This window comes from Numida meleagris, chromosome 1 (genome assembly GCF_002078875.1).
Source record: "Numida meleagris isolate 19003 breed g44 Domestic line chromosome 1, NumMel1.0, whole genome shotgun sequence".
Lineage (NCBI taxonomy): Eukaryota > Metazoa > Chordata > Aves > Galliformes > Numididae > Numida > Numida meleagris.
Window position 1 is genome coordinate 76628600 of NC_034409.1, and position 25842 is coordinate 76654441.

General features: G+C 39.2%; 1 protein-coding gene across 9 annotated transcripts in view; it reads left to right on the forward strand.

The window, feature by feature from the left end:
- Nucleotides 1-24324, forward strand: part of WARS2 (tryptophanyl tRNA synthetase 2, mitochondrial) — a 44278-nt gene extending 19954 nt beyond the window's left edge. For 6 of the 9 annotated variants that reach the window (XM_021396882.1, XM_021396885.1, XM_021396903.1 and 3 more), the window contains exons 2-6: nt 2275-2532; nt 15358-15438; nt 17170-17255; nt 19698-19816; nt 21713-24324. In XM_021396882.1, coding sequence (XP_021252557.1) covers nt 2275-2532; nt 15358-15438; nt 17170-17255; nt 19698-19816; nt 21713-22161 — 993 coding nt within the window. In that variant the 3' untranslated portion in view covers nt 22162-24324. Of the gene's footprint in view, nt 1-10; nt 87-114; nt 2184-2274; nt 2533-15357; nt 15439-17169; nt 17256-18186; nt 18438-19697; nt 19817-21712 lie in introns of those variants that run through there. The other 3 variants (XM_021396892.1, XM_021396939.1, XR_002438721.1) reach the window with 3 other exon arrangements.

Below are 25842 nucleotides of genomic sequence, written 5' to 3' on the forward strand. Positions count from 1 at the left end.
GGATTTGAGCTGAATGAAGGGAGACAGGAAGATGAGAAGAGGAAATGTGCTCTGAAAAACAGCCAGTTGCTCTGGGATCCCTATGGGTACAGAACACTACCTCAGTAATCGTCTGTTTATATCTAGTTTTCTTTTCTGAGTTTTTATTCTCTTGGTGAAGAACTGGAACGTGGGAAGCAAAAGACAAATGTTATGCCTGTTAAATACCTGTTGCATTGCCTCACAACTGCTCTGTGTCCTTAACAGCATGGCTCTGAACCCTAGTGAATCTTGAGTTCCCTCAGTTTCTACTAAGTTACATTTCATTTACGCATGTTGGGCTTCTTATGTCTCTGACTCTAGGTCAGCAACTGGCCTTGCTTGGCCAGCAGCAAGTTGCCTGCAGTCCTTGGGCCAGGTTTAGCTTCTGCAGGTGGTGATAGATGCCCTGCTGTAGGTTCCTAGAAAACAAGATGTAGCAGGACTGCCTGTTTTGTAGTGGAGAAAAGGAGTATGGTGGTCAAGGACTGCTGCACAAGAACTGGGAGTTAGAAATGCTATTGGAGGAAATGGTGTGATTTTTTCACTGCGCTGGCTACCTGACAGCTACAAGGCTAGAGGTCCTCAAAGAGTAGCTAGAAACTGACTTAGGAATATACCTAGAAGTCAAGCTGATATTTGGGTTGGTGTGGGAAGGTTATTGCTTGAATTTAAATGTGTGGGCACTTATGAGAGAAATTAGCATGGCTGCCAGCCCAAGCTTCCTGTTAACTGTCAGCACAAACACTAATGCATTGGGTAGAAAAACTGTCTTGATTTGAAAAATTGACTTACTTTCAAAGGAGGGAGAAATTTTAAGCAAATTTTGTAGGAAATTGACGAGGCTTTTCTGAACTATAAATCATGTTTAAAAAAAAAAAACAGTTGTACTTTGAAACACTTTCTCAGTCATTTTTTCTTGAGTCTATCTGAGTCAAAAAGAATTAAGGGAATGCAGTCAATTTGAAGTCCTGTTTTTAATAGTTAAAAATACTGGTACTTGTCCTTGACTCTTGTTACCGTTTTGTGGTTTCATAGTTTGAATTACTTTTTTTTTTCCTCCTTTCACCCCCCATACATTTGTAACAGATTCACAGGATTGGAAACAGATTATATCAGTAAATAAATAATTATTTTTTAATAGATGTTACTTATAAAATTAGTCAGGAAAGAAATCATGCAGTCAGAAGTATAATGAAGTTGATGTTCTCGACACACACCAGAGTCTGACAGTTTGTATTGTACAGCTTTGTAACTGGGACTGCCTATTGAGGTTGCTGAGACCCTCATGTATAAGTTGAGCAGCCATGCATTCTCTAATAACTTGGCATGTAACAGGCATTTTCACATAAAACATTGCTGAATTACTTTCTGAATATGGTGGAATTCTTTGGAAAGGTCAGGAGGTAATTGATCATACAGTGACAGCTTAGGGCTCTGAGAAATGGTCAGATGGAGTGCAAAGATGCAGGAAAACAAACTTTCTGAGATGGTAACTGTCACTTAGCCAAGCTATACGTTTTTTAAAGCTTTTTAATCTTTGTTCACAGCCTCAGCTTCTTAATCTTTTTTTTTAATTTGCTTTTTCTGTGAACTCCCTTCAGATGTTCATATTTTACTGGTACTGGTATATCCATGGTATTCCAGGTGTGATCTTACGCTGTAGTAATACTTCTTTACAGAGTCCCTTAGAGACATTGCTGCTGCCAAGATGAGTAGTTTCAAGACTTTGATGGTCTTGACTTTTGTGTCAAGAAGTAGTTTTCTTTCAGGAACCGCTCCAAACATTCTTTGCAGTTAGAATAATAAGACTGCAGCGTTAATGGGTGGCAATCAACTTGGATATTATATATGTTTATAATAAAAATGTTCTCCTTGTTGTGATCTTGAGTATTGGTATCAGAGTGGATAATGTACTGAAGAGAAACACAGATCAAAAAAAAAGAAGTGGGAAAAAAAAAGATGAATCTACCACTTGGTTTCTGAAACCTACTATTCACTGATCTTGTTTATGGCTGTGTGTAGTCTGATTTCTTAAAATCATGCAAATTGTCAGTCTCTGGGGTAAGGTAAAGTATTTTGACTGACTTATTGCACTTGATTTTAGGCATCCCCAGGTAGGGCTTTCTAGGATGCTGGGAAGAAGAAAGAAGAAACAAGCATAAGTAAGGTTTTATTAATGACTTAAAATATAAAAGCCCTTAAATATATGTGTATATTTATGCTTCTGTTAATTTTACCACTTCTTTCTAACAGAATGTGGTAACGGATCGGATTTTCTCTGGTATCCAGCCAACTGGGACGCCTCATCTTGGTAACTACCTTGGAGCTATTCAGAACTGGGTGAATCTGCAGGAAAATTACAACTCAGTGTTATACAGCATTATGGACCTGCACTCTCTCACTATGCCCAAGGAGCCAGCTGTCCTTCGCCAAAACATACTGGACACTACTGCTGCCATCCTTGCCTGTGGGATTGACCCGAGGAAATGCTTCTTGTTCCGACAGTCACTGGTTAGTGCTATTGTTATGTTAAAATTATTTCTGATTAAGTAGCTTTCTAGATATGTTAATGAATGAGCATAGCATTATTACCAAATTCCTTTATCTTCTCTGTGTTTGTGGTCCTAGAACATGTTAGCTGAAGCCATGATCAAGAAGTCTGTTTAGAGAGAAGAATGTTTTAAATTTCTCAAACAGAGTAAGGTGCTTGTGCATATGTGATGGATACCGGGTGCCCACCACACTGTTTATTGTTCCCCAGGGGTCAGTGCTGGGGCCTGTCCTCTTCAGTATCTTTACTGATGACCCAGATGAGGGCATTGAGTGCACCCTCAGTAAGTTTGCAGATGACACCAACTTGGCCAGAAGTGTCGATCTGCTTTGGGATAGCAAGGCTCTACTGAGGGATCTGGACAGTCTGAATCTCTGGGCTGAAGCCAGTGGGATGAGGTTCAATAAGTCCAAGTGCCAGGTCCTGTACTTGTGTCAGGTCCTGGCTTGTGTCAGAAATAGTGTTGCTAGCAGGAGGAAGGAAGTGATCATCTCTCTGTACTCAGCACTGGTGAGGCTGCACCTCGAATACTGTGTTCAGTTTTGGGCTCCTCACTACAAGAAAGACAGCGAGGCCCTGGAGTGTGTCCAGAGAAGGACAACAAAGCTGGTGAGGAGTCAGGTGAGGAGTCAAAGTGTGAGGAACACAGGCCTTATGAAGAGTGGCTAGGGAGAGCTGGGATTGTTCCAGCTTGTTATGAAGAGTGTCTGTGGGGAGCTGGAGAAGAGGAGGCTCAGGGGAGGCCTTATCGCTCTCTCTAACTACCTGAAGAGAGGTTGTAGTGAGTTTGGGGTCGGCCTCTTCTCTCATGCAACTTGTGTTAGGGCAGAGGGAATGGCCTCAAGTTGTGCCAGGAGAGATTCAGGCTGGATGTTAGGAAATCCTACTTTTCTGAAAGAGTGATCAGGCGCTGGAATGGGCTGCCCAGGGAGGTGGTGGAGTCACCGTCCCTGGAGGTGTTCAAGGAACATTTAGATGTTGTGTTGAGGGACATGGCTTAGTGGGGTTATATTGGTAGTAGGTGAACAGATAGACCGGATGATCTTGGAGGTCTTTTCCAACCTTGGTGATTCCACGATTCTCCCATTCTTCCCCATCAGGACTCCCAGCTGCTGCTGTACAACATTAATTTTCCCCCTTTCTTAAATCTGCTCTGCCAGAGGCACACCCAGTGTCACTTATGGCTCAGCTCTGGGTTTTTTGCTCAAGTTTCTTTTGGAGCAACTGGAGCTGGCTCTGGTCTGATATGGGACAGCTACTGGGCTCTGCTCACAGGGACCACCTCTGTAGCCCCACTGCCACCAAAACCTTGCCATGTAAAACCGGTACAGCATGTTATGAATAACACACTGAAAAGACCTGTTAAGCATTAATTTAGCTCAGTAGGCTTCATTTCAGTCACAAAAGGTTGATTCTTAAATGCATAAAAATAGTTTTTGCAACCACAAGGGCAAGTAGAACATGTTTCTGTTTTTGTATTGTCATTTACCTCTCAATCTGCTAGCTGCACAGTATCTACTACAAGTGATTGGCATGGGATATTTTGTGTTCCACACCATGATTACTGTAGGAAGTTCAGTCTTCTCTGAGATTATTTTCCTCTCTGGGATTTTTTTTCCCCTCTTTTGATGTAACCTCCTTTCACAAACACCTTTTTTCAACCTCATCTAGGTAATTTCTAGTGAAATACTTGTTTCTTCATCTAGTCATCCCAAGGAGTATTGGACTTACCTTCTTACTGGGTACATGTCAGCCTGATCTATCACGTGCTGCATTTTCCTGAAACATAACTTAATTTCTTGCCCCATTGCCAGTTTACAAAAAGTTAAACTTCTGCAGTTTCCCACAGAGGCAGATGCGTCATAGCTTATGCTATTGTGGCAACATCTTTACACAGATATCCAGCTTGCAATAGTACTGCGAAGGTGATGTACGCAGGGTCTGAATTTTATCAATGAAACCCAGCTATTTCATTTCTCCTTTGAACATGATTCTTTACCGGCAGTTTTTTGTTGTTGTTAAACTGCAAATGAGATAATCATGACTTCATCTCCTTGATGGATTTTGAATTGATGAAGTCAGATCCACTTCCTGCTTCTGTTTCTCCTTTGTATTAGGAAACAAATCTCAGTACATTAGCACAGAATTCCAATGGAGATGTGATTAAATTAATTTAACCTTTGCTGAAATCTGTTTATCACTTTTTATGTAAAGTTTGGGTTTTGGCTTGGCTCTAGCCTGACTTAATCTCATTCATGTTGATGCTGACATTAACTGGAATCTCAGGATGAGTTACAAGCCAGTAAATAGTACAGTAAAAACCAGTCTGGATTGTTTTTTCTTTTAAGCAGCTGAACAAATCCTTTAATTACTGAACTAAATGATGATTAGAACTAAATACACAGCAAAGGACTTTTCAGTGTGAAAGAGAGAAATGATTTGCAGGTTGTGGTTACAGAGGGATGAAAAACGGTTTATAAAACTGAAGATGGTATGGAGAAAGTAGATAAGGAAAAACCTTTTTATCCACTGAAGTATATAAACCAACATCAAACTGAAGTTATTAAATACAATAATGAACAGGTATCAAAATAAGTGAACATCTACTCAATTCAGGCACAAACATGGTAGTGTTGCATTTCTTGAAGCCCATAATTAGACTGTGAAACTTCTTGGCACAGGATGCAGTGCAGTCTAAAATGTATTCAGGAAAGGACTGAATAAATTAACCTGAAAAATCTGTTGGGCTCTCTTACATACCTGAGGTGCCACTTCTGTATAAAGTGCCACCAAAGTTGATTCTGTTTTATGCTATGATGGGTTGGCTGGCCTTTGTTAAATATACTACCTTTTATCTTAATTTTTCTGGGCTCCCTTGTTTGTCCAAATATGTTTTTTCTTGTTGTTTAATCTAAAGCATTACATATTTACTTTCTATGATTTGATGTTTTGAACCATCTTCTTACTAGTACTCAATACAAGTGTATCGGCACAGCTTTCAAAAGTGGCTGATTTTAGCAGATTTTTGTAAGCATGTTGTCATACTGCAAACAGCAGGACTGTGAAAATTTGTGAATCCAGACCATTCTGTAAGGTTCAGGCCACAGTGAAAGCTGCCTTCCCAAAAACAAGTCTATTCAAACTGTATGTGGGGATCAGGTATGCACAGAGATGCACTTTGGCCTGTTACAATTGCATTAACAGGACCAGACTTGTCTCTGGAAGCGATTAAAAGGAATATCTGCATGTAGCTGCTGATGCGAGGAGAGGAGACAGGAACCTTGCTAATGTGATAATTGCGTTAGTATGATAAATAGTAAGTTATGGAATGACATAATATTAAAATGATTGTTCTGCTGCACAAAGTTGTGAGGCAGATTGCAGCTATTGCTAATTAGAAGAGTTTATTGCTTGATTTTTTGATTGGTAGTTTTTTTTAAAAGAAAAGGAAGTAAAGATGGTCTCTCCTTTTCAGCAACTGCAGCAGTCCCTAAGGATGGTCTAAAAAAGACCCAGATTTGTTTACAAACATTTGGCCTAGGTGTAAAAACAAAGTAACCAAAACTGACTGGATACTGTCCTCCTTTCAGAGGACAGCAAAAAAATATGAAAAAGAAATCCATCTGCAAATAGAGAACTGCTTAACATATTTGGTGATTGGCAGTGTGGCTTTCTGTTTCATTTCTGTTCAATTTAGTATTCTCTCAAAAAGAGAGAGTTCTCAGTGATTAGCATGCTGCAATTCTTGCTGTTCTTTCTGTTCTATCTTGAAAATTGCACTTCTGTAGACCACGAAGTGCTACCACAATTACTTCTCATTAAAACTTCAGTTCATTTTTCAATAAGCACCATGCAATTGTGTGATTATGAAATGCAAACTTGGTTTTAATCACTAAAACCAGCTACAAGTAATGACTGGAAGCACCCTTATTTGTTAGCAGTAGGAGCAGGATGAAATTCTTGCACTGCAAAAATATGCTGGTAAGGGCAAGATCCTCTTAAGGGAGTTGGTCATACAGTTGCTATTGCAAATGATCCTGTGTCCTTTCATGTTCACTGGATCAAACTGGGCATGAATGGTCTAGAGCTGCTGAAGAGAGTTTTTTGTTTTAGCTTACTCTTTCTGTTCTTTCTCTTGCTTCTTGTGTTCCTTCTCTGGAATATGTTTGCCATATGTGAAAAAAATATCGATTATTTTGCTTCTCCAAAAGCTTGTGCATTTGGTAAGGGTTTCACTGTCAGTAGCCTTTTATTTACAACATAGTTTATGCAGATCAAATCTCTAATCCAAAGCTATCTGAAATACCTCTAAAAGTTTTCCCATATTTTATCATCATTTCCAATCCAAGCAGGAGGCAAAAAGCTGAACAATATTAAACACAAATTGACTATTGGGAAAAAGTATATAACGAGAAGAGAGAGCTTTCAATCCAAAAGATCCCAAAAGTGCTGCTATGGTGAGGATACAGGTTACCTTTGAGTCCCAGAATTGATTTCTCTAATGTCCATGCCTTGCAGGAAAGTAAGAGGAACGATCAGCTGATTTTTATATTACTTTGAAGGCATGTTGCATCTGTTCTTGTTTGTCATGTGTACAGCTCACTTATCTCCAAATACAAAATGCTAGTGTGATGAAAATTAGCTGTGTATGCTTCAGGATCTACCATTTTTAAGTTACTGTTTTTCATGACATACGTGAACAGAAACTAAATGGCTGTCTGAAGCTTTGTCTATATACATCCACATAGCTGTTCACCGAATGCCTCCCCGCAACTTATACAAATTTGATCTCCATCTTTTGGAAGCAATGGCTAGAATGAAACGGTGATGAGAACTTGAAAGTATTTAGAAGCTCTAAAGATGATGATGAATATTTAGGACAGTGCTTGGAGCTATGTTATCTGTGAAGGGTTATAAGCAAGCACATCTAGTTGAAGTGTCTAAGAAAACACAACTGTGATATGCACTGAACACTAGAATGGCTACCCAATGAGTAAAGCACCTTCATTAGAAATTTTTAATAATGTTTTCTTAGGTGGGAAGACAAGTCATGGAAGAGTGACAATTTCTGTAAAAATTAAAATAAATTGCATATTTCAAAATTAGAAATATTGATTTGGAGAACAGCTGCCAGATGTATGAAACCCTCTTTCCTCTTGGAGAAAACAATGTCAGGATACATATTGAGTGGCTGCATTTGCCTACCAGGCATGAAAGAGAAGTAACAGAATAATGACTTATGCAACATATCCTGAGAATACTATAAAAAAAGAAGAAATTTATTCCTTGAATTGTACCGTAACTGATAAAAGCTGTAAGAGTCGTCTTTCATAAAACATAAAATGTTTTATTAAAAACAAAAAGCACTGTGAGGGTAAGAGGAAAGGAGACAGTAAGCAATCTGCACACATGGTAAGCTTGTATGGTATAACCCATTTACTCTGATTCCTGGTGGATACGATACACATTTCAGTTCTTACCCATAACCATTTTGTATCTCATCTGCTTCACAGTCAATACAATTTTAGAAACTGCTGTTGCTTTAATGTGGTCTCAGCCTGTTCTTCCTGTCCACCTACCTATCCTCATCAACACATGCTAAATATCCCAAGGGAAACTAAAATTCCATCAGAGTTGATTCAGGAGGCAGAAGGTTGATATGCTGCCCTAATGCTTCTCTGAGAAGTCCTGTGAGTTTCTGGACAACATAACATTCAATTTCTGGGCGGAAAATGGCAGTTTTCATTCTTTTGGATGGAGTGTTTTATTTTTTGAGCCTAATAAATTGAGTATTCTTGCAATGTGCAAGCAAATTGAAGCAGTAACTCTGGGAGGTGGGAATTTGCCAATTTGTCTTAGCCTTAACTCCAAAAGCCAGAATACGACAGTTGAAATGTGTGCGCTAACTGCTGTGCTGCTATTATTTTCCAGAAACATCCATCTGCTTTGTATTGTGGGCAGAGTTTGAATGGATTCAGGATAGTTCTTGTCCAATTTTCAGAGAGGCTTAAAAGCTTCCATTGCATCACGGCTTATAAATTCATTAAAGTCCATTTAGTTTAGCATAATCCATTGAAAACTTCCTGTTGTAAGAGGAAGTATGTAACTAATTTAGAAAATTATTCTGCTTCTCTCATTCCTCTGTTTTCTCCTCCATAGGACTGGGCTAGACATAACTAAAGCTTAGTGGGAGGAAATCATAGTTGAGTTAAATTCTTTTCTTTTTTTTATCTCCTTCCTCCTCCTCTCTTCTACCTTAATTTACCTCGTTTATTTCGTGCTATAATGTAGCTGTTTATACATTCCTGTCTCCACCAATCTTCTAGACACACCAAACTGATCACTCAGACAGTACTTTTGTACAACTAAGAAAATGTTTCTAAAAATAAATTGATTTGGTAATGAACAAAGTGAGGAAAAAGGTTTTCTGGGCCAAGTAACTGTGTTCTATCTGATTTTATAACTGTCTGACTCCAGCAGGGATATTCTTGGTGAGGTTTTTGGGAAAGAAGAAACAGATCTTATTTATATCAATTTTAACCAGATATGAGGATAAGTTATTAAATTGGTCAAAAGTAATAGTGAAAGCTGTGAGTGCTAATTGATTTATCAATAATAATCACACCTCCCCCACAGTTTGATGTATTGCTTAGCTTATGTTCTTTAAGACAGATGTTACCTTTGTAACCATTACTTTATTCCACCCTACAATTGTTTCTTTGAACAGGAATTTGGGATGCCATGTCGCATTTTCTATCATGTAAGTTTCTCAGTTGGGTGCTTCAGTTGTTGTGTGCCTTCGATTCAAGAGCAGCCTAATTTGTCTGTTTTCATGGCTCCATTATGCTCCTTAACTGTACAGTATAAAGGTGCATTACCAAGTATCTTGAACATACTGCTTGCAGTGTTAGGCATTAATAAAATCTTATCTCTTATTCTAGAAAAACAAATGTGGAAAGCGCTTCCTTATAAAAGACCTCTTTAATTTTTTGAGAGGACTAACTAGTATGTCATGGAGTGATAAAAATCCTCAAGTATGTTTCCTTTCTTTTGAAGTGTAGGTCATGTTCTGTCCTCTGTCCACACTTCTTTTAGTACACAGATATCCAGATTACCTCCCTGGACCTGTTTGTCTGTCTTCTGCACTGTCAAAAACAGATCTTTGAAGCTCTGTGCCAATTTCAAGTATAGCGCTTAATGAAGTTTGTTGCAACATAACAGATATGCAGCAACTTTGAAGTCCCTTACAAAGAAGGACATAGGTTGAAACTTACGGAAATCTGTATTCAAAATGAAACAACAAATCTCTGTTTGCAAGAAGGCACTTCAGCTGCTGACACACAAATTTCTGCAATAAGCGTCAGTTCTAGTGTCACTGATTTGCCTTCTTTCAGATCTGATTGCAGGATCCGTGCCTTGTCCTCTGTTATTGTTCCTGAACCTCGTTGCTTGCTGTTTTCCTCAGCTATATGTCTCAGTATGAAAAAACATCTAGAATTACTTGGACTCAAAGTAGTTATTGGTTTTTCCTGTATATATCATCAACTCTAGCTGTGGCCAGGGAATAGCAGAAATAATTTGGGAGGGAATAGCTGGGATCAAGGGCTAAGTAATGCATCTGCAGGGAGAAGCCCTGAGGTTGCATTTCAGCATACAACACCTCAGAGTTGATCGAAGTGTAAGCTGTCATCCAAGCTTAATAACGTCAAATGACTGCACAAGCAAATAATTAAGAATCTGTTTGTAAAGAGGAAAGAGCAAGATACTCAGCCAAATGAAGAAACAGAGGAGTCTGTACCTCATAGGTAATTGCGCATTATCAATTGTAAGTGGTAACCTTTGTTTAAAAAGTGCACTTTCAAAAAATAAAAACAAAAAATTAAAAAAGAAAAAAAAGAAAAAACTTGACTATGCAAAAAGAGGTTTGTTTGGCCACGAGGAAGGAATGTTAGTCATTTTTTCTGGAAATAACTCTTTGATTAGTGATTAGTAAGCCAGATTGTGGGGGATGCTTAATGCAATGGGAATTGAAGGAGGACATGTGTTGCTGGTAATAGCAGAGAGATGACCATCTCGACTCTTTGAGAAATGTTGATGGGTTTTACAGACTTCTGGAGGATTAGGAAAGAAAGCTGCAGTAAAGTGGGTGAGAGTACAGAACAGAAAAAGAGTAGAAATAGTGTATTTACTGAGAAAGACAATGGACATGATTTGGGCTGTCTAAAAAGCAGCATTCACTGTATGGATCTGCTTAAGCTTTTTCTGTGAAAACTACAAAATGCAAAGTAGTTAGCTCTGTGAAGAAAACAATAAATAAAGGATTTACAAGACAATTAAGTCCTCCAGTTATTGATTAGAGAAGCTGCATGTTTAGAACAGGAAGCAAGAGTGCTGTATTTCAACAATGCATTCAAAGTCTTTATCAGAATGTGACATGCTACTAAATTTTTTGTATGCAGTAAATTACACTTCCTAGTTTTAAATCTATGAGGAAAGGTGCCATTCTAAACTTGGTTTTGGGTAATGCAGAGCACCTACATCGTTCAGGATGTTTTAGTGGAGTCCTTTCAGTACTAGCAACCTAATTATGGCTGTGTTTATCATTGTAGTTGGAGAGACCAGGCAAAATAAAGTGCACAAATGTTTAATTTTAAGAAACAGAGTTAGGTGACAATGAAGACCAGCTGTCAAAAATACATAAACAAAAGCAGGAAAGGTACAAGCACCCCAGAAGAGGTATTTTAAAAAACAAATATATATGTATTCATTAAAACAATATTAAATATGTGACACCACTCACAAAAACAGTGATCCAGAAAGTCTCTTTCCATGGCTTCAATCATCGGAAAAGATTAGAGCTTCAGAAGTGGGAAACCTTTCCCAAATTGTGGAGAGAGGAAAAAAAAAAAAAAGATGATATTGGAGGAAATGTTCTTTAGTAGACCGGGGCAGCTGGCTGAAGAGTTGAAAACCAGTAGGGTATAGTGATCACTTTTTTGGAGTGGCACAGTCAGTAGTTATATCCCTCAAGATTTCGTGCTGGGCACATTTCTAGGTCAGCATGTTCATTTGTGACATGAAGAAGGTATTGAACAGTAGCATCACTAACAAAGAACATGGTGATCTAGAAAAACCCTATATCTTGGAAAAGGGATAGCCTAAGTCTGTGGGCAATGCTAAGCTCTTTTAAGTAGTAAAGTGTTGCGGTAAGGGAAAGGAATACCAAAAGAACTCATAAAACAAGATTGGGTAGGCACGTTAGTGGTAGAATGCAAAGTAAAGCATTTAGCTAAAAGCAGTATAAACCTTCTTTACACATTATTGAGCTGAGTCAACTCATTAAAGTCTTAGAATTCTCTGAAATCTTTGGCTTATCGTAGGTATTGCTCAAAAAAGCCTGAAATATATCATCATGATATCAGGAAGGATACTGACAAAAAGACGGAGGTGTCATTTTGTCACTATACAAAACTTCAGTGTGTTTGCAACTTGAATACTGAATAGAGCTTTAGTGTGTGCACCTCAAGAAGGATGTGGTGAACGTAAGGTGATGCACAGAAGGGTATTTAGTGCTGAAGACGGACAGAGCAGCTTCCTTCAAAGGAAAGACTTAAAGTCTAGACTGCTTCAGTTTGAAGAGGAGATGGCTGATGCTATGGAGTGGGCAGTATCACCAGGTTCAGAAAGAGATTATATACATTTATGGGAAGCATGGGTGCTAGTAGGACTGGGCCAGATATAATAGCTTCTGATATTCCCTATAGTTGATATTCCCAGCTACTATGGATGCTGGTGGAGTATGAGGGGACGGCACTGCAGGAAGTCATGGACTCATGTACTCTTAAATCACAAATGTTGCTGTGCTCTGCTGTGATCCAGTATGATTCCTATGTTTCAGTTGCTTAACGAAGACCTTCACTCAGAATTTTAAATTGAATCGGGGGGCAGCAGGAGGCTGAGTTTGTGCAAAAAAGTGGTTTGCCATAATTGTAATTCATTGCTAATACTTAGTGCCAGAAAGGAAGGGTTGAGTGGGCATTTAATTTACTTGTATCATATATATATTCACTTCTTCCAGTTTCTTGATGTACAGAGTTGTCCAAATCAAACTGGTGTAGTGCTGTAGCTTGAGTAACCGCTTTTAAACTGATGCACAGTGACTGACCAAATGCACCAATTACCTGCCCCTCTTGCCAAGTAAAACACTGTAGCTTAAGCCATGATTTAGCCTGACAAATGATTTGTTGTTCAAGCCTAATACTTCTTGATTCACAGACTGACATACGTTCAGTTACTGCAATTTGGGTGATGAATGTTAGCCCATTAGGCTTCAGTACTGAATTTTTTTCCAGCTGAAATCTTTACCCTTCTGAGCACTCTTTTGTGTTTTCTACCCTTTTTATTAGTCTTTTTCTTCATGGTAATCAGTAAGCTTCTGGCCTTCCTTAGGGAAGGACTGTGTTGTGTTTAAAGAGTAGAAGTGAATATAACTTGCTTGAACACAGAACTGCAGATTTGACTGAATAAATGCTGTTTAGATCATGGTGTTTTGGTAACTGGTGTAATGTCAAAGCCACTAATGCAATGAAACACACATGCAGTCTTGGCTGTGGAAGCAACAACTGCCAGAGAAGGATCAATGACTGCATAGCTTTTAAAGGGAGTCCTTGTCAACACAAGTGCAGCAGAGCACCATCTCTTCTCTATCCGTGACTAGAAGAAAGGAATGAGAAACCACTTTGAACCAGATGGTGATTCTTTCTAAACAAAATAGAGATCTGAGCTTAGAATTTTCAATTCAGCATAGTTTACTTCTTTGTGAAATACACGTTTGCTGCATCTTGATGCACTTTATCTTGTACACAGAAAAGAGCAAGTCATATAAGCATAGGGAAATTTATTAAAAAAAAAAATCACTGAGCTTTTATCTTGATGTCAGATACCTTTGTGCAACATTGGCAACCAAAATAGTCTAATGACTGTTAGCCAGGAAATGACTAAATAAAAGATGTGACAACAAAGGAATTGCTATTAATAATGCTAATTTTTACTTGTTAACAAACACTTCTTACTGCTTCCATCTGGAGCAAGCGTGATGATTTGAACATTTTTGAGGCAGTTAGCATGCTCTTAAACATCCAAACCTGCCAATATAGAAAGGGGGGAATAGAGCATGTAAGCAAAGGAGCAGAACATAGACCACCTTGTTCTTTTGATGGTTATATCATTTATAGGTAATTAAAAATTAATGTAAAAATTAAAAGGGCTAAAAGGAAATTTAAAAAGACAGTATTCGTATCAGTATTTGTTTTGGTAGGACTGCGGAACTGCCAAGCCACTTTCTGTCATATCTGAAAAGTCATGGCTGTCAGGTGAAGTCCCTCATGACTGGAAAAAGGGAAACATCACTCCCATTTTCAAGAAGGGGAGAAAGGGAAACTGCCTGGGAAACTACAGGCTGGTGAGGAACCTGGGGAACTACAGGCACATGTCTATGGCTGGGAAGACCATGGAGTAAATCCTTCTGGAAGAAAAGTTAAAGCATGTATAAAACAAGGAGGTGATCTGTGACAGCCAGCACAGCTTCATCAAGGGCAGATCGTGCTTCACCAACCTCGTGGCTTTCTATGATGGAATTGGTGGACAAAGAAAGGACAACTGAAGTTGAAGTTGTGAAGAGGAGTGGCCAGCAGGGAGAGGGGGGTGATTGTCTCCCTCTACTCTGCCCTTGTGAGGCCCTGTCTGCAGTATACTGCGTCTAGACCTGGAGCCTCCAGCACAAGAAAGACATGGAGGTGTTGGAGTGGGTCCAGAGAAGGGCCACAAAGGTGATGAGATGGCTGGAGCACCTCTCCTGTGAGGAAAGGCTGTTGGAGATGTGTTTAAGCTTAGGGAAGGGAAGGCTCTGGGGGGGCCTCACTGCAGCCTTCCAGTACTTGAGGGTTGTTGTTGTTTTGTTTTTTTTAACAGGGTCTGATAGTGATAGGAGAAATGGAATGGCTTTAAAATGAAAGACGGGAGATTTTGATTAGATGTTAGGAAGAAATTCTTTACTCAGAGGGTGGCGAGGCACTGGGACGGGCTGCCCAGAGAAGCTGTGGATGCCCCATCCCTGGAAGTGCTTGAGGCGATGTTCGATGGATGGGGCCCTGGGCAGCTTGATGTAGTGACTGGCAACCCTGTCCTTGGTGGGAGGGTTGGACCTACATGTTGTACTTGCTTACCTGATATTACACTGTCAGACATGCTGAAGTGTAACATAGTTCAGTCAGGAACTTGGAGGTGTGAGTTTAAATGGGGCTTCTTGGCCCTTGGGTGGAGGGTTCTACTGAGACTGTCCAGGACAAGTAAGGGAAAAGAGTACACTCAGGATTGTTATGCGGAAGAAATGAAGCTTTGGTGACTTTTGGCTTTTACAGTAAATTTGCACTGGAAATGAGAAAGGCAAGACTTTAATTTTCTAAAGATGGGAGGAAGCTGTGGCACAGTGACTGACATCCAGTTAGTTTTTATGTGAGTTCAGCCCTGTTATTTATTGTTAAAGCAGTTTATTTATTTATTAGAACGTGAGTTGTCAGGATCAAGAGCCTTGCTCTGCTGCTCAATCTGTGCTGCATCCAAAACTTTCAGTTAGGTTATCACTGCTGGCCTTACTATACAAAAAAAAATGAAAACTCAAATAAATTATTTTCTGATCTCAGATATTATTTGTATTGATTTTGATTTTGAGAAAACAGACATAAAAATGCAGAAGTTCAAAATATGTTCTGACTTTGTGCTTTCAGGTTCCTGAGCACACAGAACTTGCCTGGATTCTTGGATGCTTAACTAATGTGCCACGGTTGCTACGTTTGCCCCAATGGAAGGTATGAACAGTTTAGTGAGTTAAAAGAAAGTGTATGGGAATTCAATACAACTGTTGTCCTTGAAATAGTTGTTACTTGTAAAGCATAAACTGTATCTTTTATTGTCTTGTTTTAGGGTTAAGAATTATCTAGTCCAACGGTTAAAAGAATAAAATATATCTTCTTGGGCAGAAACTTGCAGTAGCTGTACCAAAATGGGAAGAGTTGTATATTCATCTTATTAAACAGATTTTCTTAAAATATTTGGAGTTATTTTGATACTTGTTTAATAATGCATAAAACTACAAGATATTGGAGTGGAAACTTTGAGCCATGCTGATTAAGGGGTTACATAAAGGGATGTGGCTGTTCTGTAAACTTTATGGAATAGGGTGAAAAAGGAACATCCCGAGAACTGTATGTTGGGAGAGGAGTATAGAATTAAAATATTAAAAATGTTCTCAATTATAAAGTTAATGAGCCTTGATTGTTTGCTTTTATAAGTTTCATGCTCATCTTAATCTTGGTACTGTATCAGCATTACTGCATCAGCTGCATAGGTACATTTAATTTCCTTGGATTTTATTTGGCATTTAGTAAGCAGAAAAAAACAAAAGGCAGGAGAGAGAAGTATCAAAAAAGGGGAAAAATCCTTAAGAGCAGTTTGGCTTGCAGAGTTCAGAGCAGTCTTAAATACCTCCAGATGTTTTCTTTTTTCCTGTTTTTCTTCTTAATTAAATAAAAACAGTAAAACTTAAATACAGCAACCAGCGTTAATGCATGGCATAAATTAAAGCCAACCTTTTCAAACCTAAGGTTCTAAAGTTAAGCTCTTAAATCCTACTTTGACTGGATTGACTTTCCAAATCTATAGGTAAGTGTTGCAGGTGCTAGGCTTTGCACAGTAGGTTCCCTGAGCCTAGACACTTGGGATATAGAGAGAAGACAGAATCTGTATGATAGGGTGAAAAAAATTGAAAGATATTTGTATAGTCTTAATGAGATAATATAGATTTTAAGGCTTTAAGTGCAGTTAACTATTGTTAAAAAGTAGTTCTATTGCTGTTAGAACAGACTAAATTATCTATAGCTAGAATATCTTGATTTAAGTGATCCGTACCCTGTGGTGGTAAAGGACTTCAGGGCAGTGGATGGACTGGGGGGACAGTGTGAACTAATGGAGAGAATGCTGGATCCTGCCTCTGCAATTCTGGATTGTCCTCCTGGTTTTCACTGACCCTTCTGGTGACTGTGGTCACTATGTCTTGATCTCTTGTCAGTGAAATACAAGTGCTGATGCCTTTCTATATCTTGATTATGAAGTATTTCAAAAACTTACTGCCAAAAATACTATTTTAGAAGTAGGGATTATCATTATAATAACCCAGCTTTAAAAAATACTATTTAAAAAGTAGGTTTTATCATTGTAATAACCCAGCCTGACTGTTCTGTCTTTGCAATCATTTTGGTTAGTAAGATTACAAACAGGAAGAAAGCATAAGCTTATGTTTTCTCCCTGCTACAGTATTAGAACAGTGTAGGAAGATACAGAAGTATAGAATATAAAACAAGAAGTATAAATTCACGAGAAGCAGATTCTACCTAGCACACTTTTCTCTAGAGTTACATGATGAATGAGCACACTAGCTGAACCTACACTCAAATTAGTTGAAGTTCTAATTAACTAAAATCATGGACTTTAACACTGTTAGCCAAAAGGGTGATTTGTCTCTCTCTTTCTTTTCCAAACAGATGAAATGTGCCGGCCAGAATAATGATGGAAATGTCGGTTTGTTGACTTACCCTGTTCTTCAAGCAGCAGATATTTTGCTGTACAAGTAAGAGGCAGAATGTGAGCCCATGGGCAATATCTATTCAGCTGCCTTAAAGTGAATATTCATCAGGACAACATTCTAACTTACTAAGTGGGGGAGCTGGGTGTGATTAGATCAGCAGATTGGAAATGGATGACAGCTTTTTACCTCTCCAGTGGCTGGTTGAAATCTAGCCTGGGTTAAAAGCAACTCACATGACTGTAAACAGAAAAAGCAGGTCACCTCAGTGCAATTCTCAGGGAATTACAACGCATTGATTTTAATGATACATATTTCATATGCACACACATTTGTACATAACTTCTTTTTTAAATGTAAGTATACTTTATTTCATGCAGTACACTGTAGAGATACTTGAGCTGACTATATAGACCCCAGCTGATGGAGCTTGTAGCACCCTGTTGTATTTCATAATATGTTTTAAACTGTCTCAATAAGTATCAGAGGCTGTGTACTGTGTATTAGTTATTTTTATATTCCAAGTGTATGTACTTTGTGGAATTTTCTGAAGTGAAGTTGTGAATGCTTGTTCAGACACCAAAGTTACACAGAACTATGAGGACAGAGTGACCAAGATTTGCAAGTTGTTAACCCCCCAAAAATGTATCAAGACAAATTTAATCTTCAGGAATCATTAGTAGGGGAAGACAGTAATGTAGGAAGACTAGAACATGATATTTCTAATTCGTGTGAATTTTATCTAAAAATAATAGTAAGCAAGCAAAAGGAAGAATTGGAACACTAAATGATCTTTTAAACAGTGAGGCTTATTTGATTGTAAAGAAGTATTTTAAGTAGGCAACTTTATTGGAAATTGTCCTACTTTGAATGACTGAATTCAACCGTGTATGTCTCTTCTATATCTAATAAGATCATCTGATTCATCATTCTTCAGTGAAGTTTGTGATTTATTTGCTACTATGTGTATTAACAGCAGGTTGTCCAAGCAGAGCAAAAAACAAGGAAGTGAAAGAGAAACAATATCTCTTTGAAGAAATTTCACATAGTATCTTTAATAAGAAATGTTTAAATGTAAAAACATAATATAGAGAACAAGAATCAGGGAGAAATGGAAACACAGGAAGGGAAGAGCAGTCACAAAGAAGAATTAAGAGCTGGAGGAGGGGAAAAACAGTATGAATTCAGATGAACCAAGGATCAAAGAAAAAGGAAAATGGACAGAAGGTAAATATGTGACAGAAAGGAACAAAAATAGCAACAGGGCAGAAATATTTTAAAAAGCAGCAAGGGAAAAGGCAAAGAATCATGCAGAGACATTTATAAAAACAATATGTTTTCTGTTTAGTGGCAAACTTTGTGAATATGGAACCGTTTTGTCATATGGAAACATTTCTTTTGACCTGCTTGAAGTATATTGATTATGGTACCTTATTTTCTTTTGGTTAGTTGTAGGCCACTGTGATTTCCTATTGGCTACTGTTACTGTTTTTAGGTTGCCTTGTTGACTATTTGATGGGGGATAAAGGTGGGCAAATTGATTTCTGGATGTCTGCCCAGTAATTTAGAGTTAAAAGGAAGACATACCATGTTGAACTAAAATCTTCTGGGAACTTAAAAGATGCACAGTGAACTTCTTTACACTGGAACATATCCAGGATTCAGAGCTGAATACCCTACAAGCTTTAGGGAGGAAAATTCTGCTTGGAGGGAGGGGAGAGTAATCAAAAGCTGGCAAAACTTCAAGTCAGCTTAATCTAAAAGAATCATATATTTTTAGCAAGTATGATTAACTGTGGGAAAGAATCACCAGGGGAAGTAATGGAATCTTCACCTCCTCATGTCCTCAGATGTGGATTGTATTTTTCTCCAGAACTGCATTTGAGCTATAGAGCTCAGTGCAGAAGATCAAATGATCCTTTGATCCTAACAGTCCTAATCTAGGAAAGATAGCACTCGTGCGTAGAAATGCTGGCCCACGTGATATTTGTACAATTGTGAACCATGAGAAAGAGCCACTTTCTTATTTTCATCCATTGGTAAATCCACAATACTAACTTCTCAACAGTAGTTATGTATTCCTGAGACATGATGAGGCAAGTTTGGACTTTATGCCTGTCAGACCTTACTTGCTTTGTTCACACAGTCTAACACATGCTCTTTGATCTCTAAGGAGACAGCAGGAGATAGGACCAAAACCTTTCTTTGAGCTGAGTTCAATTATTTGCTCTTATTGGTGTCTTTACCGTGCATGTTTTTGTGAAAAGTTATTTTTACCCTTGGAGATGTGCCTCAATTCACCACAAAAAAGCAGATTCATACTGGGATGAGTATGAGCAATCAGTTTAGGATCTTGTTCACACAGCACCTCTACATAGCTGGTTGAGTATTCGGCTCAGGCCCTCAGTAATGGCAAGAGCCTTGAGTAGCATTTCAGTGGGACCAGAGAGCTTTGATGAGTTTTCTGTATCTGTCTTTTATTAAAAGGTCGACACGTGTTCCCGTTGGAGAAGATCAAATCCTGCACCTGGAGCTAGCCCAAGATATAGCACAACATTTTAACAAGAAATACGGAGAATTCTTTCCTGTGCCCAAAGCCATTTTAAGTAAGCTGATCTTGGTGTTTTTTTGTTGTTTATTTTTTTCCCTAAATTGCACTTCAAGTCTGAAGATGAATTTAAATATTGTGGAAATAATTTCAAGGACCAGGAAAAGAGAAGACTGATGCTAAAAGAGTAGAAAAGGAAAAAGTGACAACAAACAAGAGACTGTGAAATTGTACTCCCAAAATGGACATAAGCCATTACTAATCCCAGGTAGAGGAATGTATCCAGCATCTATTATTCCAGTCTAGGGGAATGGTTATGCTCTGATCTGCCAGTCAGCCCTGCTGTTCAAGTTCTGGAGCTTTTAGGGAGGGACTTTCTCCCATGTTGATAGTTCAGGAGGTGTATAAGGAGCAAGTCAAGAGACCTCTAGCAAGCAGAATTCTGAGTAGTAGATATTTACATTAAGCATACTAAACAGCTTGTAGGTTTATTGTTACAGTGCATGAAAATCTTTTAATTGTGTTTAATTTATACTTGCGTATTTCACTAAGGGTCTCTTACAGAACTCAGACTTTCCATTTTTGATCTTAGACTCGGAGAGACTTATAAGTAAAATCTTCTCAGCCATTTTTGAGCTACAAGGTCATAGGCCGGGGGGTGACAGGGAGTCAGATAGCGCAAATGGTGTGTTTGTTAAGAAACGTGAAAAATTGGGCAAGGAAGAAGCGGTGCATCTTTGTTGTAAGTAATGTAGAGGAATGCACAGCAGAGACCTTCGGCCCCAAAAGGGCAAGGAGCACTCACCTTAGAAAAGACAGACAGTAATAAACCTTTCTCAGTTTTCAAGCCTCTGTGACAAAAATGGTGTTAGAGCAGGGCTTAAAGAATACTGAGTTTGCAAGCTCTGCAGTTTCTAATAAACAACTAAATAGTAAATACTGTAAAGAGGAAATGAGTGTAGCCTATGATACTGGTGAGGCTGTTTACCGGGAAATAAAAAGCTCAAACTGTAAAAAAGAACTTTTCACTTTCCTCATGAGAAGCGTAAGTGTGCATGTATATACAAACCAAAGAACTGTCCTAGATAAATGGAGTGGTTAGAGAGCTATTCAGACTCACTAGCCGTAGGCAGCTACATTACCTGGGCTCCTTCAAATTTACAGGAAGGTGATAAAAGGTGAGTCAGAGCAGAGCTCTTTCTAGGGTCATCTGAACTGTTCTTTATGTAGATACATAATCAGTCAATGAAGAGTATGTGGTGAATTTAGTTGAATTTATTAGATGTCAAAAAACATTTGGTGTGAGTACTTTGAGAGGTACTTTTGCGTACTCCATGAATCACGTTTCTTGGTGAAAGACTGAAACAGTTTGGGCTGATTCTGTTAAATAAAAGACTTTGCAGTATTCCCTTACTGTCATTATTCAGTTTTGTGTATCTTAGTAATTTGTACAACACCTACACTTGTTTTATCTAAATAGTGCCTTCCCTGTGATGAAGCTGGTTATTGTTTGGTTAGGGACTTTTAAAAACTAGCTGTCTTTATTGATATTTGGGAGAGTTGCCAAGAAACTTTGGGTGGTAAATCTTCCTAAAATAAGGAAATTACCTCTTCTGGGCTTCTTTTTACCAATGGATTTAACCTGTTTCCCCACTGTTAGAGAATCTTTCATTAATGTTCATTCCATGCTCTCAAGGTAACTAATTCCTGTGTCCCCACAGAAGTTTCTATGTAGAGAGGAGGGGAAAAATGAAGTAAGTTTTCGTTTAGTTAGGGGAGGAGAAAAGTGACTTACAAGGGCAGGAAAGGGTAATAGGAGGGTAGATAATTGCGCTTACAACTCCTTTTCAAGAAATGACAGAGAGCTTTGCCGTGCTGCTACCAAATGTTCTTAGAAATTGTCATAAGAAACAATTGTCTATACATGTGCATAATGAATACTTTTTTTTTTAAGGTACAACAAAGAAAATAAAATCCCTCAGAGATCCAACAGTGAAGATGTCTAAGTCAGACCCACAGAAGCTAGCTACTGTTAACATAGTGGACAGCCCTGAGGAGATAGTGCTGAAATTCCGCAAGGCTGTGACTGACTTTACCTCTGAGGTGACGTATGACCCATCCAGTCGCCCTGGTGTCTCCAACCTGGTGTCCATTCACGCTGCAGTAACAGGACTTAGCATAGAAGAAGTGCTGCACCAAGCTGTTGGTCTTGACACTGCTCGCTACAAAATGGTGGTAGCAGAGTCAGTTATTCAAAAATTTACACCTATCAGGAATGAAATCAAGAAACTCCAGGAAGACAAAACCTATCTGATAAAGGTTTTAGAGGCTGGAGCAGAGAAAGCCAAAGAACTGGCTACCCCCATCTATCGAGAAATAAGAAGACTGGTGGGATTTCAGTAGAAACTGACGAGCAGTTGCAAGGACTTCTGACCTTTACTCCTGGGACAGCTATTTTGTTTAAAACAGTTTGAAACAAAAAGTTTTTTTTTCTCTGCAAAATCCTAGTAGAATAGCTAAACTGCTTGCATCAAAAATGTGTGTGAAGCCAGTTCCTTCCAGTGGGACCAGTTCTGAACTTGTCATGATGGTCAGAGGACAAGGGTGCAGGCAATCACAGTTATGAAGAAATTACACAAAAGCAGAATACAAGGTAGCTCAGGTGGGGTTTGGGTTTTTTCCACTGACAACTACAAGAAGCTGTTGTGTAGGCAAGATGGTTTTAATCTAGTTGAAAGAGCTGTAATCTTCTGAAGAACATCCTTAGCTGTGTATGTGATCTTTTTACAGCTGGATAACTCATGGTTATTCAGCTTTGGTACCATGATGGTCCACTCTTAGATAACCAGAAAGCATAGACTTACAAATCAGAATGACTGGGGCTTTGGTGGTGAAGAGAGAGCTTACTGCTTCTCCCTGTTGCATCTTCAAACTCAGTGTAGTTTTGTATCTACAACTAGTTTGTGTGAGGTGAGTTAGTCTATTTTACGGATACAGATATCCGTACTATAGAACTCACTGTGGTTACTAGTGCTAGATGGCCTTTTTGGTAGTTCTCCAAAGAATACAGAGCAAATGTGTATTTCACTTCTGCCATCCTCCCAGTCGATTCTGAAGTTCTTTGGTGGGAAACTACACAGGCTTCAACTCATCCTTTTCAACCTTCTTTTTGGTTTAGCAGCAAGCCCTGAGATTTTCAGTTCAGCATCAAGTCTAAGATTGCTTTAGAAGAGGTTCAGGGAGAAAAGATGGGTGAAAGAAATCTTATGCTGATCTGTGAGAGAACTTTCTATATAATTTAAAAAGTTAATTGTTTAAAAATTATGCTGAGGTAATAGCCAAGACTATGGTAAAATATTTTATCAAAATGGAATTAAATAGATCTTTGTGAAATCTCACTGCTAAACCTCACCTTCCTGGGTGCTGTGATGCAATAGGAACTTAAAGGACAATCAAAAAATGATGTGAGTCCATATATGTTGGAGAAGTTGCCAAGGGCAAATCAGTCTACTGTCTGCATTACAACCACCTTCCCTAAGAAAAAAAAGACGTTATTGTCATTGGTGACTGTGAACAGAGGTCCCAATATGCTGACCAGACCCACCTCATGGGGAATTCTGCTGCCTCCCCGGGGCCTGTATTAAAGATGTTGCAAGAAAACTTCCTAGCCTAGTGCAGTCCCCAGGTTACTACCCATTATTGGTTTTTGATGTAGGCAACGATGAAGTTGTGGTGAGATCAGGAGAGATATCAAGGGCAATCAAAAGAGTCTGCAGATTCTTGGGACAACTGGTTACAGGTTTGTGAGTGCAGATAGTGTTTTTCTCTATCCTTCCAGGTGCATGGAATGATATTGGAAGAAATATCCAGGCAGAGCTTATCAATACATGGCTCTGAGACTGGTGTCACTGGCAAAATTTTGGATTTTTTGATTACAGGATGGTCAATGCAACACCAGGCCTGCTGGCACTTGACAGGATGCACCTTTCTCAAAGAGGGAAAATTGGTTTTTTTCTGAGCTTATTGAAAGAACTTTAAACTACACTTGAAGGTGAAAAGAGATGAAATGAGGCTTGCCAGTGATAAGCTGTGGGATGACGCACCAAAGTTTGAAGGATGATGTGCTAGACAGGTCCCTCAGTCTTCTCCACAAGGTGCTGGGTACGCTAGGGCACATTTGAAATTTTTCTATGTTAATGCATACAGCATGAGGAATAAGCAAGAGGAGCTAGAAGCCTCGGCTCTGTTCCAGAGCTACAACATTGTTGGTATAAGCAAGAGTTAGTGAGAAGAGTCCTGTGACTGATGTGTCATGTTGAACAGTTATAGGCATTTCATGAGGAACAGACAGGGCAGGGGAGGCAGTGTGTGGCACTGTATGTAATGGAAGGGCTTGGCTGTATCAAGCGTACAAATGGCAATGACATGATTGAGACCCTCTGGCTAAGTATTACGGGACAATCAGGCAAGCAGATACCATTGTGGTAGTCTGCTATCACCACCCAGCCTGGATGACAGCACTGATTAATTATTCTGTAAGGAATAAAGGAATATTTCTAGGTCAGCCACCCTTGTGCTAATGGATGACATCGATTTATTAGGTGTTACCTGGAAGTACCACACAGTTTATACAAACAGGTCCATAAAATTCCTGAAACACCTCAATGGTAACTTTTTGGACCCTGGAAACAAGGTCAGGTGATCTGGGGTACTACAGAGTAGCTGTTGACCACTGTAGAGAGAAAATTTGTGCAGCCAAAGCTTATTTAGAGTTGAAGTTGGCCAGTACTGTGGGGAACAAAAAAAGTACTGTGGAGGACAACAAAAAGGACTTTTTTACATATGTTTTCAGCAAAAGGAGGACCAGAGATAACACAAATTTGTTAATGGTCACCTCACAAACAGGAACATAGACAACACAGAGATATTTAACGCCTTCTTCATATCTGTCTTTAATACTGATGATGGGCCCTGGGAGCACTAGAGCCCTGAGTTGAAGGACTGTGACTGTGGTAACGATAAAGTCCAGACTGCTCTAAAGTTATGCCGGATTTGCTGCTCCAGCTGGATGCATTGTAAGTCTGCTGGGCCAGATGGGATTCAACCCAGGGTACTCAAAGAGCTGGCTGATACCATCTTGAGACTTCTCGCAAGTATTTTTCAGTGTTGTTGGGAATCTGGGTAGATTGGGTCTGGAAGGTGACAAATGTTACAGTTTTCCAGAAGGGCAAGAAAGAAGACCCTGGTAATTATAGGTCTTCCACTCTCACTTCAGTGCCCTGTAAAATTATGGAGAAGATTATTCTGGGAGCTATTGAAAAACACCTGAAAGACAGTGCAGAGAGAACTGCAGTTATTGGTTACAGATAACACAAGTTCACAAGGGAAAAAGTCCTCTTACGACAAGTTTACTCACCTAGCTGAAGGAGGGAAGCCAGTTGATGTAATCTTTTTGGATTTCAGCAAAGCTTTTGATACTGTTTCTCACACTGTCCTTCTGGGCAAAATGTCCAGAATACTTGTAGACAAATATATAATAGGATGGGTGAATAACTGGCTGACAGTTGGGACTCAAGAGTGTTATAGTAAATAGAGTTACATCAGGCTGGTGGCCAGACACTGATGGGTTCTGGGGGGCTCCACTTGTGGCCAGTTCTCTTCAATGTTTTCATAAATGAGTTGGATACAGGACTTGAAGCTATGCTAAGTTTGTGAACAGTAATAAATTAGGAGAAGCTGCTGACTCCCTTGATGGTAGAGGCCTTGCAGAGAGATCCTGACAAATTGGAGGGCTAAGCAATCACCAACCACATGAAGTTCAACACGAGCAAGTGCTGGATTCTGCACCTGGAACGGGGCAACCCTGGATATCTGTGCAGACTGGGGAATGAGATGCTGAAGAGCAGCCCCATAGAAAGGGATCTGGGGGCTCTGGCTGATGCCAAGTTGAATCTGAGTCAGCAGTGTGCCCTGGCAGCCCAAAGGGCCAACCGTACTCTGGGATGCATCAGGCCCAGCACTGCCAATCAGGCAGAGGGAGGGGTTGTCCCACTCTGCTCTGCACTGTGCAGCCTCACCTCAAGC